Here is a 19,920-nt window from a genome sequence, read left to right as displayed (position 1 = left end):
AAGATTTTTTGTCAAAAATGTGAATGTAAATATTTGATTAAACCACAAATGGTCATACTTATAATTATGTTGTTAGTATAACAATAATGATATTGAGGTATTTGATCACATGTATTTTGTGTATTTGATATCATCCCTTATGCCCAACCCTACGAAAAACATTTAATGCTAAATAAAGCTGTAATTACTTTGTGAAAGCATCAATGGTAAACACAACTATATAGTATGGGGATATTAGATTTTTTCTTCATATTGACCAGCCCTAAATGGTACCAGGTGCTTTTTTTCTTGAAACAAAAGACTAAATGAATGTACTCGAACCATCCGAAAAAGACAAGTCCAAGCCTCTGATTGGTCAGAGAATCACCTGGCAGGTTAATGGTCTGGTCTCCCAGGAAGAGGCGACGGGCGATGCTGCGGCGGTACCAGGCTCTGGGGAAGGCCAGGATCTCACTCAGGCGCCTCATGTCGTATTTGAAGGAAGCCGAGCCAATGTCGCACACCGCTGAGGGGAGGATATTACATTTGTTCAAATATACGAGACACACATTTAAAAAGGTTACTTCTTTAAACAACCCTACTGGGAAAAAAGGTGTGCATCCTGGCATTCAGATTGCAAAGGTGCTGTTTTCATCAAAGGTGCTCCCCAGTCTCTTTTCCAATGTTGTAAATACACTGAACAAAAATATAAATGCAACACTTGCTCCCATTTTTCATGAGATTAACTCAAAGATCTAAAACATTTTCTATATACACAAAATAACCATTTCTCTCAAATATTGTTCACAAATCTGAAAAAATCTGTGATAGTGAGCATTTCTCCTTTGCCGAGATAATCCATCCCACCTCACAGGTGTGGCATATCAAGATGCTGATTAGACAGCATGATTATTGCACAGGTGTGCCTTAGGCTGGCCACAATAAAAGGCCACTCTGAAACGTGCAGTTTTGCTTTATTAGGGGGGTCTGGGGGGGTCCGAAAACCCTAGGGTTAAACCCTAACCCTAACATTGAGCATGTTTGGGATGCTCTGGATCGGCATATACGACAGCGTGTTCCAGTTCCTGCCAATATCCAGCAACTTCGCACAGCCATTGAAGAGGAGTGGACCAACATTCCACAGGCCACAATCAACAACCTGATCAACTCTATGCAAAGGAGATGGGTGACATGTTAGGGTTAGGGTTAGGGTTTAACCCTAGGGTTTTCGGACCCGCCCAGACCCCCCCAATAAAGCACAACTGCACGTTTCAGAGTGGCCTTTTATTGTGGCCAGCCTAAGGCACACCTGTGCAATAATCATGCTGTCTAATCAGCATCTTGATATGCCACACCTGTGAGGTGGGATGGATTATCTCGGCAAAGGAGAAGTGCTCACTATCACAGATTTTTCAGATTTGTGAACAATATCAAGTTTATTAAAATTGTCGACTTTGCGAAATCCCGCCCATCTACTTCCGACCCATGGGACTGGACCTTATTTTGGATAAATTATGTATTGAAGTCAATGGAGAGAGAAACCGTATCTTTTGATCCCGTTGGAATTGTGCAACGAATTACACATATCATGTTTGTCAATCTTAAAAAAGAATTTCCATGTCAAAAAAGTCATAGTTTGTCGTAAAACTGTTGAAATATAAGACTTTGAAAAATACGCAACTAGAAAGACTACAAATCCCAGAATCCCGGTCCTGCATGCTGGCTCTTACGGAACTCATTTCTCCAGACTTGTAGTGATTTTCACCTCTTTTAATAGTGAAAGTGAAATGTGCCAACGTGACGGCCGTCTTGGTGTGTGGTGCGAGACGAGAGATATAGTTCATTGAGCGGTTTCACACAAAAACATTTGTTACCATGAGGATGCCGATGATAGCATGCAATCTCATTGGATTCAAATTAAAAAAGGCTCTCAGAAACAGGCTAGGGAACACAGGAGCTAATATATTCTTCTGTTATAAGTGCTATAGGTAACAGGGCATGTAAAGGCCAACAATAGTTTTTAACTACGGAATGCTTGTAAGATGCTGGAAGTCTTCAAGTTTGGAACATAACAAGTCTTTGACAGTGTAAACTTATAGTTGAGTCATTTTGCAACTGTGTTTTAGTATTTAAAAGCAGTGTTACAGCATCAAACCTACTTTTGAATCAGCAAGTCGTGGGAGATCAGTTGAGATTTAATTTGGATGGAAATAGCCTGTGGTGATGCTGTCATTTACTTTGAATAAACTCTCTTTCAAGCTCTACCTGTGATTACATTGGGTCCTACAGACAAAATATTATACTTAACATGAACACCTTCACCATCTATGCCTGTGCAAATGTGTCTTTATGCAGTGTAGAGACAAGCCCCTTGAACAAATTCTGTCAAGACCTTCATTTTGTAGCCTCCATAATACCACACTAGCAAAAAGGCCCGGAAAAATGATGATAGAAGATTTCAGTGGAATTTGTACTTTGGCAGATTTGAAAGGATTACGATCCCACACAACCTCAGGAAATACTCCAGACTTGTAATATATTTCATATCCCTTAAATCCATGCCAAGTATCTTTGTCTGTTATATATCACTTCAAAACAGGTTTATGCATTTCCTTCACTTTTCCTGGTAATTTATCTTCACCTCCAGGAAATGTACGTTTTCCAATTCAATTCCAAATATTTCAAGACTTTATCTTAAACAGACAACACAGAAACAATCAGTATGATCGCTCTCTCGTAGAGAAATCTTGAAGTGTACCTGAGATGTTGATAAGGGTGGTGTCCATTTTGCCGCCTTTAGCAGGAATGAAGCTTTCGATGAAGGTGGGGCCTCCGGTACGCCTGATCCTTGATAAGCTGACCTTCACAAACTCCAGGTTGATACTCAGAGAGTCTTTTCTTCCCGTTACTGAAGACGGCTCCTCATCTACTGTACCTTAAGGGAAAGGGAAATAATCATGAAGATAACTCGTCTAATTACCAACTCTAAACTTATTGTACTTATCTACAATTATTTGGCTTTTTTGCCTTTATTAATTATATAGCTGTATAGCCAGGTTACTGCGTTAAGGACACACGATAGCACCAGATCGAGCACAACCTTAGTTGCCATACGGTGACACTATGAATGTTTCTTACTAAGTGAAATGAACCAGAAGTAGCTAAACGGCAGCTATAATAAGAGCTGTTAGAATTCTCAAGATAATAGGAAAGGAGCTTTAATGCTTCAAACCCACATTTTCTTGCATCTGCAACATTTATCGGACACACCATTCGGCCGTCCGTCTTGTCCCGTAACTTGCTCATAAGTTTAGAACTTTCAACAATATGCTAAACAAACAGGTGACCTATAAATGTTACGCCAATTACTGTAAGATGACCAAATGGAGTCAACATTTCACAGTGTTTTCGTGTTTGATAAGCAATTTAGTTATTTTAGGATATTACCAAGATATTTTCGCTGTTGTCAACTTTTATTAACCCCGTCTTAAACAGCACAATAAGAACGCACGGTGTGAAGTATTTAGAACCCCGGTTGCATCTTTCCCCAACCCTATGACATTTTTCACAGAGGTTAAGGAGAAGACATAGGAGCTGATTTCTTTTTTGATAGCGTTGATCTTGCAGGTTAGTACATCATATCCACATTGAAAGAGGAAACTGCAGCACTGTGTTATTAGCACATTAGAATGTTACAACATGTTTCACCCCTCTCTCCTTCCATACCTAATGGCCCTGGGCCCGGAGGCAGCCCTGTGACTGCAGATTTCTGCTTTCCGGCGCCGTAGGGGTGGAACACGTAGAGGGAGAAGTCAGACATGCAGGCAGTGAAGCTGAGGCCTGAGGAGTTACTGGGGGGGGCGGTGAGGTCCGACTGGCTGCTGCTGTGGCGGCTCCTGCCCAGAGGGCTCCCCAGCAACGGGGAAGCTGGATGGAAGAAGACAACGTTAGACATGTAGTCACACTCACAAGGCATTCATTGAATTAATAATAACAAAGATTATCACATTTCATGTCATTAGTTGCTTTTATCTACATCATCTTACATGAACATTCATAGCATTTTCTTCGATGCTTCACTATGGGATGCACCTTCCTGCATATTTTTCTGAGGAATCATCTCACTCATGCTACTCTTAGAACCGGGATTATGCAAGTAACCTAAGGTTACTAGTGTTGGAACAATTAATCAAATGTTATACTTGTAAAAGTAGCAAAACTAAAAGTGTAAAATACTCTGTTAAAAGTCAAAGTTCTTCATTCAAATCTTATAGTACATCATTATTGGCATCACACGCTTACAATATACTTAAGTACTTCAAATTCTGAAGAAAATAAATCATAACAAGGAATAACTAATTAAATCACAGTATGATCCTAATATATTTTCCAATGCTAATCAAAATAGTGTTTCAGTAATGATAATATATAGTAATTATAATTCCCTCCAATTTTGATCATGTTATTGCAATATCAGTACAAAATAATAGCAATGAGTTATTTTAGTTCAAATAATACAACCCTGGTGTCTTTGCAGACATTAACCGGAAAGGGCGACCTGTGTGATGGGAAGAGACATCTAGAAAATAGAATTACCGCTCATTGCCATTGGCACCACAAGAGAGCCAACTGAGATCTCTGAGAGTGTGACGTTAACCTATATATGACAGCCATGTGTCATCTGTATTTCACATTAATGATACATTTTGATAAAGGATATGAGGAAGACAAACAGAGTAGAAATCCAAAAGTGCTAAAAGTGAATACATCAAATGAAATTAATGTCATTTTATTTTGGCTTTAGAACTAAACTTGCAACAAGACAGACTGGAGAGCAAAGTAATGAAAGGATGTGAACAAGCTGTGAACAACATTAAGTCACACAGGGCCCAGACATGGCATGGGGGGGGGGGCTAATAGACACGCTCACAATATGAGAGAGGCTTTCAGAAACTGCTAAAGTGATTCCCTTACATATTATCTCTGCAAAACTTATTGAAATTAACTTATTGCACATATTAAACCTGGAACTAACAAAGCTTAAATGATTGCCTATAAAAACAACAGTGTTTCCCACAGAAGACCGCACCGCACCCCCGCCCCCCCCGGCAAGAAAAGCCAAAGGCCCCTTTATCTATTCGGGTGGTCCATGCATCCACCCCCCCCTCAAGTAATATAATACATGCGAGTTCATGGCTACTGTAGACAACGATCTTGTTGCTCTGTGTTGCGTTGTTAATGAGTGAAACACACCGGAGTTGAGGATCCGTGGGGTTTATTCTCCCAAAAATATCATTTACAATTTAGGCATTTAGCAGACGCCTTATTCCAAAGCGACTTACAATTACCAATTACAGGGACATTCTCCCTGGAGTAACCGAGGGCTAAGTGCCTTACTCAAGGGCACATCAGTAGTGGTGTTCCAGGCAGGATTGGAACTCGCAACCTTCCAATCATCAGCCCACCTCACTATCCATTAGACTACCAAATAATAATAATACAAATAAAATAAAAAAATAATTAATAATAATAAAAAAAATTTTTTTATGAGATCCATTTGTGGCGGACGATATTTAATTGTGGCGGCCCACCACAAATAAATCAATGTATGGGAAACACTGCAACATTAAACATTAAATAATCAGTTGCATTCATTTCTTATGGCTCTATCTGCAGCTTTTCCAGAGTCATTTCTTATGATTACATTCCCGCAGGCCAACAACAGCTTCAAAAAAACTATTTCCCTCAAAGAAAAAAACAAACATGCCCTGTTGTCGCAAGAAAAAAAGTGCAGAAGGAAACATCCATGTAAACTCAGTTTGCTGCTCTGTGATGCTAGTTCAAGCCAGACACTTGGCATCTCATCTTGGGTGCAAGTTCATCAATGTTTGGGCTCAGGCTCTGAGCTGAGGAAACCCTCAGGATTGAGTGAAGGTGTGCGTGCAATATACAGGCGGGCCAGATCTAATAGTAATTAACCATTATCCTTCGGGCTGAAATTAAATCCACCAAGGGCCTGATTTGGCCCCCGGGCCTTGAGTTTGACACATGTGCATTAGAGTGTCACTTTTCCCCAAATACATGCCCTACATACCTTTGCTGGGCGGTGGTTTGGGGATATACTGCCCTGGTGGGGTGGAGGAGGGGGGGTGGGGTGCGTCAGTGGGGTGGGCTCCCGGCGGGGTCTCCAGCTCCCCGCGGTTAGAAGAAAAGACCAGGTCTAAAGAGGGCAGTTTGAGCATACACTCCACCCTGGACATGGGCAGACAGCTGAAGCGGATCTGAGAGGGCTGCAAACACAAGTGACACATGATGTCAAGTGTGTAACTGCAAGTCTAAATGTATGGCTTTGGAAATAAAAAACAGGACTTGAAGATATTAAATAAATCAGAAAAAGAAACCATTACAATTATTCCCATCGCTTACACTCAACTATCTTTAAATAGCTTCCACTTTTAATGAGCTGCAATTGTGAGAACAATTAGAAAGGTAAATGTGGTCTGGAGGACAACCAAGGTGGAAAGTTAGCAGTTTTCATTCGTAGCATTTGTTTGGATGACTCACACATGCCACCCTGAGGACCGGGGTTTTAAAGCAGACTAAAGTTCCTTTTCCTTGCGTTTTTTTCGATATCTCACTATGGGAGGCGTCTACCTTCGCATTCCTTTGAGGAGTCATCTCACTCATGCTACTCTGAGAACCGTGGTTACGCAAGTACCCTAAAGTTACCAGTATTGGAACAAGTACTCAGATTCATTGTCTCTTTTCATATATATTACTTTGGGAGGCTTTGTGTGACCTGACTGGTGTGGGGGTGTCATGGCCGAGGGCAAGTTCCCCACAAACGACATACAGAAAGACAAGAAATACAATTTAAATAAGCACAACATAATAACTGACTCATAACTGACTGGCTCCATCCCACAGGGTCTGAGAGCAGCCCAATATGAGAAGAGAGGACCCCTCCTAGAGGTTTGGGGGCGGCCCGAGGCAGAGAATAAAACCAAATAAAGGAAGACGATAAAGGAGACAAAAGAAAATCTGGTATCTATTAATCTTCCTTGGTCAACTGCTTCCCAGGCTTCACAAAACCATAAAATATAAATGTATTTATTACATTATTTTATTTAGTTTTTATGATATATATTTATAATTTTTAATTATTAACTTTTTTATATATATATATATATATATATATATATATATATATATATATATATATATATAGACACACACGTACAAACAAGAACATGCCTCTGGTCACAGTTATTATTATATGATTAAATGAACACAAGCTTAAATTACTCCCCCTTACATCACATTGTGTGTTTACAACTTTGTCTGATTTTTAAAAAGGAAGCTACAATATATGATGAAAATCAAGTTAGATAACTATTAAAAGGGATAATAAGTCAACGTAATCTTGTCAGTACCTGGACTCTGACGTAGACCACCACATCCACAGGGAAGGAGGAGTAGGCGGATGTGGAAGAGGAAACCAGAGAGGTGGTGGATTCCTCCAGCTGCTCCACCGGGTCAAACTGACCCATGTCCTCCTCCTGGGTCGCCACAGCTGGAGGGGGGTGAGGGGTCGGGTGGGGGGGGGGGGGTCACATAAATGTTCAAGAGTTAACGATAAAAGCCAGATACACAAGAGCAGCATTGCTTTTAGGTTTTAGTATTGTTTTGACTGGCTGCAACAACTGACCTGCGTAGCCTCTCTCCACAGGAGTGATAGGTATGGTCTCCAGAGCTTTCTCCAGGAAGTCCAGCAGACAGGGGCTGATGACCATCTCCTCCGGCAGAGTCTGCAGGGCTACCCAGGCATACAGCTTGGCAGTCTTCACCCCCCCACTGCCCTTACCTTTGGCTGCAAAAACACATGGGATTCTAAATCATCTGCACCTTGGACTATATGTTGTGATTGCTTGAGAAGGTTAATTTAACTTAGGTTTAGATTAAATTAAAGCATTTTCAAACACTTTTTTTCATAGTCTTTGATGTATTCTGTTGGCATCAATATGCATGAGGTAGTTATGTAGGGTGCACACTGATTTCATGGCCGAACCATTTGAACCTCACAGCCCAACGGGAGGGTATACAAGTCACTTTTCTTAAAGAATGTACGAATTAGCTTAAACGGAAAAAATCATGTTTGATTTTGCACATTTTGTTTAAAATGTGTACAAAAATAAACTCATGAATGAACACTTAAAAACTTAGGAGCAAGAAGTGCTCTGAGAACCAGGATTACTCAAGTGACCTAAAGTTACCAGTGATGGGTTTTACTGCTGGATATTTCAACCTATAACTGAATGGCAATGTTTATTTTTTCTTTTTATAAAACTCTCTTCTAGAAAATATTAAATCTTTAAAGTAACTAAATCTGTAAAATAAATGTAGTGGATTAAAAAGTACAATGCTTTCTACAAAACTGTAGATTAGAAGTACGAAGTCACTTCAAATTAAAAATATTCAGGTAAGCACAATTACCTCAAAGTTTTACTTAAGACTTGCTCTGTATATAAATAAGACTGCAGCGGCACCTGCACCTACACCAGTGGTTCTCAAAGTGGGGGTTGCAGAGGCATGACAGGGGGGGCGAGAGTGACCAGGAGGAAAAATGGTTATTAAAAAAAAAAAAAAAAAAATTCATATTTTGAAAAAGTATTGATTCGAAAATAATATGATACAGTACTATTACGTCTGGGTCTCTGTGTTTCATTAAAGCTCGGCTCTGTGTGTGTGTGTGGAACGAGCCATTTTGTGTGCGTGTGCGCGAGCGAGAGAGAGAGAGAGCGCACCGGTACCGGAGATCGTTGTTGTTAGCTTCTGGTGCTAGCTAGCTACGCTAACGGATATAAGGAGTTTTTTCAACAACAAAGTGGAGGAGAGTCCGCTCCTGTCAGACTGAGAGACTCAGTGAGCTAAAGGACTCTCTGAGTGTTATCTCAGCGGGTCTCAAACGTTTTGGTCACCATTAATGTAAACAATTATTTCCGAGGCACACGTTTATATGATCATTATAGTTATAAAAAAATAAGAGAATAAATGAAAAACAGGTATGAAATGCTATATGACAGTAAAAAAATAATAAAGTTTAAACGGGGAGTGATTTGTAAAATATCCATAAAGAAAAAGTAAATCTGTTTACAGTTCTGTTTTATATGGGTGTTGAGAGATGTATCCATAGATCTCTTCATTTTGCTCTCAAAGTGCACCAGATTGATGCTTTTAACTTCAATATTAATAAATCTTCCAGGGCGAGCATGCTTTATGCCGTGAGCTGATTATCGAGCCTTCATTGTAACAGTTGCGGGTACGTTGTGTATTTGCGTGGGGAGTGTTGCAGTAGAAAATTCAACTTTAGCGCCCGGTACATTAATGGGAAACCCTAAATGTTTGAGCAGCCTCTATGAAACGTCAAGCTACCCCACAGCACCCCCAAAATAAATCTCTGGCGCCGCCACTGAGCCTGACTATTTGTGTTGGGGGGGGCCCGATTTTTTTTTTCTCCAAAAGGGGGTGCCTGACAGAAAAAGTTTGAGAACCACTGACCTACACATAGGAATGTATTCATTCATTCATTATTAAAAATATATCCACTCATATCTGTATTTATGCACAGCTATGTACTTCTATTTAGCTACTTAGTGTTTTAATAGTATTGTTTTATTTGTATTCATTCATTACACCTTAATTTTCCTAATAAAAGGTCTATCTTGTGTTATTTTATCTTAAGTACAATACTTGAGTAAATGTACTTCACTACATTCAACCACTGATTACATTAGGATGCATGCATTTCATTGGTCTTCTTTAGGATGTAAAATCATCACTGCAGAGTGCTGAGGCACTCTAGTGTCGGTGATTACAGACGGTTCTAGGGCATGCAGTGTAAAATGAGGGAATGCTCAGTACCTGATGGAATAGGTGGGGGCGGGGGAGGTAGGAGCGAGTTAGTCTTGCTTTGTTCTGCATTGGGAAGGTTGGGAGGGCTGATATCTTTCATACCATACAGCTTCGACTCTTTGGAGAGAGTGCGGGGGAGGGAGGATCCCCGGGAGGCGTTGGGCGACTCCGTCTTCAGCATCTTGGAGTTGTAGTGCAACTGAGGGGAAAGATAAAGCCAAAATGAATAATTTAAAGAGGACATATTATGCTCCTTTCAGGTTCAGATGTGTATTTTGTGCTTTTACTCTGACATTTGCATGCTTTAATGGTCAAAAAGCTCTTTATTTGTCTCATACTGCCTGTGCTGCAGCACCTCTTTCACCCTCTGTCTGAAACCGGAGCCCAGTCTGCTTTGATTGGTTAGCTGGCCGGCTCTGTTGTGATTCGTCAACTGCTTAGAGATGTGTCATAAATATCCCTCCCTTAGCATATCGTGTACAATTTGTCCGAGCGCTAGCCAATAGAATCGCAAATGTAACATAGTGCAGTGTTTCCCCCAGGTTTACTGCTTTTGGGGGAGCTGTTGAGCTGTGTTCCAAATTTAAACACCTTGAATTTCAGTCGGGGCTGCTAGAATTATAAAAAAAAATGATATTAAACAAATAAAAACATGATGCATATTGTTCCTACAACATACTTTCTATAAACATTTCTTATTTATTTTGGACATTGAACTAAATCCATTTGTATTGCTAAAATAACAACATCTTTGGAATTAAAATAGTAGAAACTTGTGGAACACTTTGAGGTGAAGGGAGAAGCTGACCTTAACGTCTACTCCTGGAATGTAGAAGACTGTGGTCTCCATGTCGTTGGATTTGGTCTGCAGGGTGGAGGGACACTTTTTCCCGGCTAGCAGGTGAGTGGTGGAGGTGTAGGTGGGCTGCAGCTTCTTCTTCTTAGGGGGAGACTCCTGGTCCAGACTCCTGAGGCTGTGATCACAGCTCCTACAGAAAAGTTGTGTTGAGTTGTCTTATTTATATCTACAATGGATAAGCTTCATCTTCCTTGGATTTCATAATGTCGATAGCACACGTCGTAAAAAGTAGGAAAAGTTAGTCAGACTTCCTGTTTGCCTCGTGTCCTATTTGACCCTGACAATGTTTTTATGTTGGAATAAGGGGTCATTTCATGTAATTGCCACAAAAAGATGGTTTCATACTAAGTTCTAAAGGTTTCCAAGAAAACTCAATGATCATTACTTGCATAAAATGTGGGGTGTTTTATTTATACTACCGTAATTTTCGGACTATAAACCGCACCTGAATATAAGCCGCAGCAGCGGCATACCACTCTCGGTTCCACTTTTACTTTTGCGCGCTACCTGTCTCACTCTTTTCCCGCCTCCAGCTTTTCCTGCTGGAACCCGCCGCTTAAAGGTGGGGGTCCGCGGACCGGCCATAGAGCCCATAGAGTTAAAGGTGTTGGCCGTTAGCTGTAAAAATCCATAGATTAGCCGCACCGTTATATAAGCCGCAGCGTCGAAAAATAGGGAAAAAGGCGCGGCTTATAGTCCGAAAATTACGGTAATAGCATCTGGTGTTATTATGTGCTCTCATTTGAACGAGTTTCAAAACAGAATCCTAACTAAAGGTTGACGTATACAAGTCTTTGATCATTCAGAATGACATGTTCCTCTAATGTTAAGTTTAGTCCAAATAATTCACTATTTTTGCCTATTTTTTATCTCAAAAATGTGTTGTTGTTCAGAGTCATTTGGTCATTGGTTTAAAAGGTGTTACCCAGATTTGGGTGATGAATGATTTATACAGTATATATACTGTATATGCTTCAGTATAAACCACTATAACAGTTGTTTAAAAAATGTGCCTTAAATCGTACCTCCTGAGGGCAATGTCCTCGTGCTCTGGCTGCTGAGTGGTGGGGTGAAGGACACACTTCCCACTTTCGATCTCCACGCGGATATCCAGCTCAAAGTCAATGTTTCTCTCGGTTGTCGGGCCGCTGAAGCTGCGGTTGGCGGCGGTGCTCGGCCAGCGCTCGCTGAACAGCTGACTCACAGCAGAGAAACCCGAGGGCTTCCTGTGAGAAGCTTGGCTGAGGAGAGAGAAGAAGGGCAATGTTTGGAAAAGAAGCTTGTTTCATAACAAAAAAGAAACCAGAAAAGAAGAGCTTTCATGCAAAAGAGTGGTGGAATATGGCTGAAAGTAAGGTCTGCGGCAGGATAATCGCCACAGATGAACACTTTTATGAATTTTGTAGCATCAATGCAATTGCCGGAAGTATCAAGCTAACGTTAGGCTTAAAGGTGGCTAATGTTCGAATGTTGGCAACTACCATTTTAATGACACATAGAAGCTTGGAAAATTAAAGAGTGGGATATTAACATACATTTTTTATGTTGTAAAACAAAAGTTGTGTTAACCACAGACCTCATTGCCAGACAAAAACACTTAAACACAACAATAAGGGAACCGGAAGTGCTAAAATGCAAACATCCGGGTTTAAGGACTCATTCCTGCAACACTATAAAGTAACCTAATGGTGCCTCATTTTATCTAACACTCATCACAACAACTCACAAAGGCCTGCGGAAGCTCTGTGGTTTTTCCCGCTCAAACTCGTCCTCCTTCTCTGAGTCTTCGGAGGAGGATGAGGACAGGTCGTCGCGCCTCATGTCGTCGTGCTGGAATAGAAGTACTGGTGAGAAGACAGCGGGGGTGCCAGGGGCACTGAAAACTGAGTGATTGCCCTCCATAACGGATGGAGAATGGAGAGGATGGAGGTGATGATGAGGGTGGGATGGCTCGTCGACGGTGACCGACAACAGGTCCACCTCTGTCTCCTCAGGAAACTTCAGAAGAGGACAGAGTCAAACTCACACAGGAAGTGCTATCTACTTAAAAACATCTCTTAAGTAGGAAGAGAACCATGGGGTTAACACTTTGAAGGAGGTAGTGTTCTGGTTATTGGACCACTAGGGTTTGTTTTTTAAATGAACGACAAGAAGTTTATCTTTAAATACTAAAATTAGATTATAATGTCAAATGTTTCTGTTTCCAAAAGTCCTCTTTTCTGGTTTGTATGGTTAGGGTTAGACAATTCATTTGATGAAGTGAACATTTCCATCGCCAAACCAAGTTTATTTTGAGGTTTATTGAAGTTACACATTACCTGTTTGTCCAATTAGGCAAGTGAGAGTTGTTCTGTAGGTCCGTAGCAACTGGTAAAACTCATCTAGAACATCTTCAATAAACCTCAAACTCAACTGGATATAGTGACTGTTATCTTCTGTATTGTATTTACGCACAATCACTACAACCAACTACCTGTGTGTTGACGACAACCAGCAAAGAGGACATAGGGACACGGAAAAATTCCCCCTGCATTTAATCAATGCCACCTAGTTTCCAAAATAATATTGCAAGATACAACATTTAAATACAAAGACAAAAAACACCATGAGTGGTTCCTAGCTGTATGACATGTCCAATGAGAGAACACTACCCGCCTGCAACAGTTCCCAGATAAGATGAGAGCTCATGCACTGAATGAAAGACAAACAGGAAGATGGGGACCCCGACCGGAGAATATGTACACATCTGTCTCAAGAGAGGGACAGTGGAAAGATGCCCAAGAAAGTTTTACAGGTCTTAATGACCGCTGGAAAAAACCCAATCGACAACCAACAGAAGAGGGGTATTGACTGAAAGTCGGTTAAAAGTGTAGAAATGTTTGCTGAATGCCTTTGAAACTAATCCCGACTTCAAATGTTTCCGAGCATCAACAGTATTTGTCTTTTTGGTGGTTTATTTTCACTGACGGAGAGTATGTGGGTGTTTAAGGCCAAATGACCATGAAAACACGAACAACTGAGGTGAACTCGGTCATGTGGCCTCAAGCAGAGTGAGACCGGGTCATTATTAGAGAGTGGATATTGGAGGAGTTGAGTAATGAAAGCAATTTGATCATTTCAGCAAGAATTTTACAGAAATGTAAGGACTGTAGGACTGGCTTATCTAAAGCCAGTTGAGTAGCACTTGAAATGTTTGGCTCTATGAAACCTGATGTACTTATATGATTCTGTTTTCTTCAAGTTTGTATCTTGTTGGTCGAATGCATTTATTGTAAGTCGCTTTGGATAAAAGCGTCAGCTAAATGCAATGTAATATAATCAGGGCAGGGAACTGAATGACCTAACTGAGCAGTTTCATAAAATAAATTCTCTGAAGTTTTCCTTGCTAGAAGACGATATTACTTTTTTGTTGTTGTCAAGTTCAACATCATGTAATTGCCAAAGATCAGGGTAAGTAAACAGTAAAATTCAGTTATGATAGTTAATTATTTTTATATATTCAGTTTTTATTTAGTATTTTTCGTGAAGACAAACAAAGACAGTTTTTGTGTTTCTTTTGAGTTTGAATGCAGCGTGTTTTATGTCAATGTATGTTTCTGTCAATGAAGTCTGGTGGCTTTAAAGTGAACATATTGATGGAATCTTTTGTACGTAAACACATTATAATTTCTCCAAATCCATGTTGAATTTATTTATCATATACATTTAAACATGCGTCTCCTACTAGTCATTTTTACACTACAGAAAGTGTGCGTTTTAGGGGCCAATATGAGGATTATGTGAACAATTTAAATAGCTCATAGCTCATTGTTATATACCTGTCTAATTCTATTATGGCTTGTTTTAATGCGTATTATCTTGGCCCTTTTAGTAGTTGTTTTTTTAATTTAATGCCCAATATACATGCAGTTGTGACAAACAGCAGCTGATTCAGAGCTTCACCATGCAGAGCTGTTAGAAAATACATTAGAGGTTGAAGATTTGGTTATGTATGTTTTGATTTTGCATTTTAGAAGAGAAGAGGAAACAGAAGTATTTGTTGGCGTTGGTTATTTTTGATTAGTTACATTTCAAATTGTCAAGCATATACCTTGAATATCTCTCCAGGACTGATGGGTGAGTTTGCAGCTTCGAAGGCCTGATTATTTATCTTCAATTAAACAAAAATGTACATCCAAAATGAAAGAAAAAAAAAACTCGGCTTCTGCTTTTGAGCCAAATTTGGAGTAAAACTGCAAGAATTCTCAACCAGATGACATACGAGTCCCGCATAATGTAAATATATGATATGAAGAACATTTACAGTGACACAATGAAGAATGAGATGATGATTTATGAACTCTTTGAGATCAAATATCTACTTTTATCACAGTATTATTGTGGTAAGAACAAATGTGTCAAGATCATACTTCTGCTAGCTAACATATGTGAATGTCTTAAGGCTTACTCTGTTATTTCAAAATTGGGGATTCATAGGAGAAATGTGTTTACCGTGTCCTGGATGTTGAAGGTGACCCGGGGTCCAGGAGAGGAGGCATCCACGCGCATATCTGGTAGATCATCCAGATCTCCTATTCTGGAACTATGGACACAGTGACGTGATTTAAAAAAACATGAATACATCTAGAAGCATCGAGAACATCAGAAGATTGTATTTTTTCTCTGTACAGTTCTTAATCCCTTTGAACCGTCTGATTCCCTGCCAAATCTGACAAAACTGTTTAAGAGTTTATGGCTCTATCCCAATCCAGTGTTTGCATTTTTCAAAGGCTACATTTTTTTGCACATCCTTTCAAATGTAAGTACTGGGTTTCAACTAATTCAAATAATTAATGACACAAATATCAAAACCAATGAGCCTTAAAAGTTATATTTGCTTTAAATAATAGGCTAAATACATCACGTTGGTAATGCTAATTAGCTAGCAAGCTGGACACTGCACAAATAGAGATTGAATTAATGATAGGCTGAATATGTGACGTTAGGAATGCTACTGTAGCTAGCTGGAGAGGCTACGCGAAACCGATATTTTATTAATATTAGGATAAATACGTGATGTTAGTAATGCCAACTAGCTAACTAGCTAGCTGGTTGGATAGGCCATAACTTTTACTGTAGCCTGGCTGCCCTCAGACTTTACAACATTATTTCAAATTAAAACTGCTTAATGTAGGAGGTTGACTTATATCTTACAGAGATTGAAGCAATGTTATATATTACACTTTCAATTGCGTACATACAGCACATGGACCAAAGTAAATACATTTAAATACCCTGACGTTTTGCCAGTTAAAGGTAGGCTAGGTAAGAATGGAGAAGCCAGCTTGAGTGCGCTAGAATTTGAAAGTATGCAGCCGAAAAAAATCAGCCCCTTCCTTCAGTCTTCCTTGCAGAGCCCCTCCTCCAACACACACGAACGCTCACATGACCAATGAGGGCACGAGATAAGTTTGTGCACAGATGGAAGGCTGACAGGCAGGTAGGCCATCCAGTTATTTTAGCCGGCCCGGCTCAGACGATTGGTCTAGCTTTTTACAGAGCTACGGCTTCCACAGATTAAATGTTTTTATGTATTTATTGTCAAAGCATTTCATATATTCATTGCTATCGGGATGTTAAGAGCATTCCATGGAATATAACAAAAAGTGTTTCTGAAGTGAATTACCTACCCCACCTTTAAGCTGTTTTTGTTTTTCATGAAGACATTTTTCATTGTTTTACTCTTTATTAAACTCAAGTGGCAGAATTAAATTATACTAGCTCATTTATTTCCTGCTCAGAGTTAATGTTTTCCGGTTTGCTTTAGGTCTTACAGTGTGTCGACTGTTTTAACACAATTACCACATTATTACAGGCATCTGCATAATTACTATAAACAAATGGGAAAAACACTTACTTTCCTCTACACTACGTTGTAATGTGTGAGTCATTGCATCCTCTTTGTGAGAAGGTTAATGAGGAAGGTGTTTCAAAAACATGTCGCTCGATCAGCACCAAAGGTTACCAGGGCTTGTTTGCTTACAGTAAATGCTGGAATAAGCGCCATTGATCGTGTCACTTCCATAATGATATGACAGCAGGGAAAGTGGCTACTGCTGCCCTTGTTACCTCTGTCTTTCCATCCTTTTCAGAGGGGGGCGACCCGCTGCTGCAGAGATGCTTTTGGAGCGGTTGTAGCTTGGTTTGTAGCCAAGACCCCACTTATCCTTCAGAGAGGCCGCCTGGGGAGGAACAAACACCAAATCAGAAATACATTTCTTTAGCCATTAAGAAGTTGCTCCGAAATATACCTAGGCTATAAAAGCCTGATGCCTTCTATAAAATGTTGGGGAAATTCCTACTTTTGTGGAAAGGAACTAAATATGACCTTGTGAATTAAGTAAGAAAGATATGATTGGATGTGATGTAGCTTTTTATTTAGCAGCTTGAATTTGTGTGCTGGAAAACCAAATGCGAATACAAATGTTGAAAAAAATATGCTCTGGTGTGCTGGTTGAGATTTACTATTCAATAACTATCAATTTCTCCTATTTGGAAATTACAACATCAGTCCAAATAACTGCAAAAAGTGAAATGTCCTTTTTTGACTAAGAAAGGTAAATAGTCGAGCATTCACCCTCATGCTGGAGCGGCGCAGTTTCTTTCGGACATCTCTCCGGATGTCGTTGACGGCCACCAACTCTAGCTGCTGGTAGCGCTGGATCTCCTGGTCGATGGTGCCTTCGCTGGCCCCCAATTTCCTGTGGAGAAGAAAATATATTAGAGGAAATATTTTCAGCACCAACGGAACAATTTTTATTATCATCATCACAGTGAGAATCAACAAGTGTGTACGCAGGAATCTCACTTGAGGTCGTCGATGACCTTGGCCTGTTCGTTCAACTCTCTGATGTCCACAACCCTCTTGGTGAACTTTCTCCCGCGGGCGTCGATCACCTGGTTCCCCATGGCCATCTGCCTTCTGGGGTCAATGGTCTCCTGTTGGGTCACAGCAATGAAGCACACCAGAACATATTTATCCGAGAAAACTGCAAATTACGTGAAAGAAACCTGCTGATTAAACCCAAAAAAAAAGTCTTGAAAGATTTCCGCCCGGCAAATGCTGTGAATAGGAAACCCAAATCAGTCTGGTGAAAGGGGAAGACATTTTGATTGTTAGATCAAAGTATGACATGTAGTCCAATCAGCACACCAGGTATCATAAGCAAAGAATGTCACTGACACCACCACCACCACCTCCACCAGCAGTACCACATGAAGGGAAAGATGATTCTCCTTTGCCACAGGAAGTCATTTTGTTTCACCCGCCAGTCAATCTTATAAAGGTGGGCAGTGAAAGCAAATGTTACCAACACTATTTTCCGTTAGCTTAAGCATGGAAAAGCATTGCTCAGCCTTTATAAATCCAAAACCTTGATGTGATAATTGCTGTGATGTGATTTAGTCATCCCAGAGAAGAAGTTTCACACTGTGGTGGGCCACATGTACATACACAGGCCCAGGAGACGGGTCTTTGGGCCCTGGCACTGCCTGCTCGGAGGCGAGGCGATGAACAGTTTGAGTCGTCAGCGGCGAGAGACACACTGTGAGGCCTGGGGCTGAGGCCCAGGATGTGGTTTACCAGACGCTTCCTTAAGGTGAGCCGAGGGCTGAACTGGCTCCCTGGACTCTGAAAACAATTGGACAAATGGATGCAGAAGTGGAAGAAAAAACGACCGCTGTAACCAGACTGTAGCCTCTAAAGCTTTAGGGTGGGCCAGGTAGAATTGATTAGGGTGTTTAACCTGCCTCTTATCTAAAGGACAGGTAGATGAGTGTTATTGATATTCCCATCTAACTCACAGCAAGAAAGCGAATAGGTTTATGTCCATTAACTATTCCATTAACTCGTGATAACCACCAGATCTAGCTCTGAAAGTCTATTCATATTGTTGTTTATTTTACAAATCTAAAGAAATTGATTTTACACATATCATTCGAAAAGTCCTGATTGGAGCCGGATCTGATCAAATGTTTCTAAACAAAACAATGTGTGTGACAACTTATGAAAAAGTGGTATTTAAATGACAATGGAATTGGCTAAATCTGTGGAGAAAAACCAAAGTATATCCTTCATACATTAACCCCAAAACAAACCAGGATGTAGATGAAGCAAATATGGACTGACCATGTGGACGGTGGGTGACATGGAGTCGGCTTCATCCTCGTCCGAAAGGTCCGCCATGTTGACGGAGTTCAGGTCGGCGATGTCGTCGACGTCCTCCTCGCCCGTCAGAGACGTCAAAGTGTTACCAAGCGCGTTGAGCCGCTTGCCGATGTTGGGATCCATGTGGACGTCGATACCGCACATCTTCCAAAGCACATTCAGAGTCCAGGTGCCGGCACTACTGCTCTCTGTTTTTATAGGAGGAAGCCAGGAGGAAGCCAGGAGGGTTAAGAAGGAATCAACAGAAGAGGAACTGTAATGCATAATTACATTTCCTGACAGACGTCTCAAGCTTTTATGCAGCTCTTGTGTGTGATGCATGTTTTATGGACCAGAGCTTAGTTAGAACTTGCCTGCAGAAGGTTGCCCTGTAGTCCTGGAACAAACTTCATAAGTACCATCAGGGACTACACCTGTAAACAGACACAGACATACAGACCACAGCCAGTCAATATTTCAGGGGAGCTGCGAGCATACCAGACAAGGGGAACAAAGGGTGGTATTCCAACTCCTGTGTCAGCTATGTGGAAGATCCAGGGGTATTCCTATTCCTGAAAGTAATGTAAATTTGGCTTTATGAGCCACTGAACAACTTATATAGGAATGATATAGGAATGACCGTCGGAGCAAATATAGAACAATTATAAAAACTAAATTAAAATGATCTATTATAAAGAACTGTTCTGAGTTCAAACCCACCTGCAATTATGGCAACATTTAAATAAAGACTAAAGGTTCCATACTTCAATCAATCAATATTTTTCACAACCCTAAAAAGCCCATAATAATAAACAGTTGGTTGAAAGGCAGGCTTTTTGGTTTCAAAACATTGTCCAAATGACACAATTTATCATTTAGAAAATGGAGTTCTCCATTGTAGTCAAGAGTATGTGGTTTTCTATAGAGGCACAGAACTTGCAGTATAAGACGAGTGATTAAAATGTGCTAAAATGGCCCAGGTTCA

General features: G+C 40.4%; 1 protein-coding gene across 1 annotated transcript in view; it reads right to left on the bottom strand.

Annotated features, from left to right (window-relative positions):
- The window catches only part of kiaa1109 (KIAA1109), a 149,251-nt gene that overhangs the window by 32,029 nt on the left and 97,302 nt on the right, over positions 1-19,920 (bottom strand). Inside the window, exons 62-79 of the mRNA XM_079692224.1 lie at positions 19,310-19,369; positions 18,918-19,144; positions 18,243-18,419; positions 17,598-17,728; positions 17,367-17,490; positions 16,859-16,971; positions 15,242-15,332; positions 14,841-14,900; positions 12,477-12,748; positions 11,776-11,991; positions 10,700-10,880; positions 9,901-10,090; positions 7,688-7,849; positions 7,413-7,552; positions 6,074-6,269; positions 3,706-3,906; positions 2,738-2,914; positions 368-505 (exon numbers count right to left, since the gene is read on the bottom strand). Of these exons, the coding sequence (XP_079548350.1) occupies positions 368-505; positions 2,738-2,914; positions 3,706-3,906; positions 6,074-6,269; positions 7,413-7,552; positions 7,688-7,849; positions 9,901-10,090; positions 10,700-10,880; positions 11,776-11,991; positions 12,477-12,748; positions 14,841-14,900; positions 15,242-15,332; positions 16,859-16,971; positions 17,367-17,490; positions 17,598-17,728; positions 18,243-18,419; positions 18,918-19,144; positions 19,310-19,369 (2,856 nt within the window). The remainder of the gene's footprint in view (positions 1-367; positions 506-2,737; positions 2,915-3,705; positions 3,907-6,073; positions 6,270-7,412; positions 7,553-7,687; positions 7,850-9,900; positions 10,091-10,699; positions 10,881-11,775; positions 11,992-12,476; positions 12,749-14,840; positions 14,901-15,241; positions 15,333-16,858; positions 16,972-17,366; positions 17,491-17,597; positions 17,729-18,242; positions 18,420-18,917; positions 19,145-19,309; positions 19,370-19,920) is intronic.

The sequence above is a fragment of the Notothenia rossii genome (genome assembly GCF_949606895.1).
Source record: "Notothenia rossii genome assembly, chromosome: 7".
Lineage (NCBI taxonomy): Eukaryota > Metazoa > Chordata > Actinopteri > Perciformes > Nototheniidae > Notothenia > Notothenia rossii.
The sequence above is the reverse complement of the archived record's forward strand: the minus strand, read 5'-3'. Positions and strand labels throughout refer to the sequence as shown.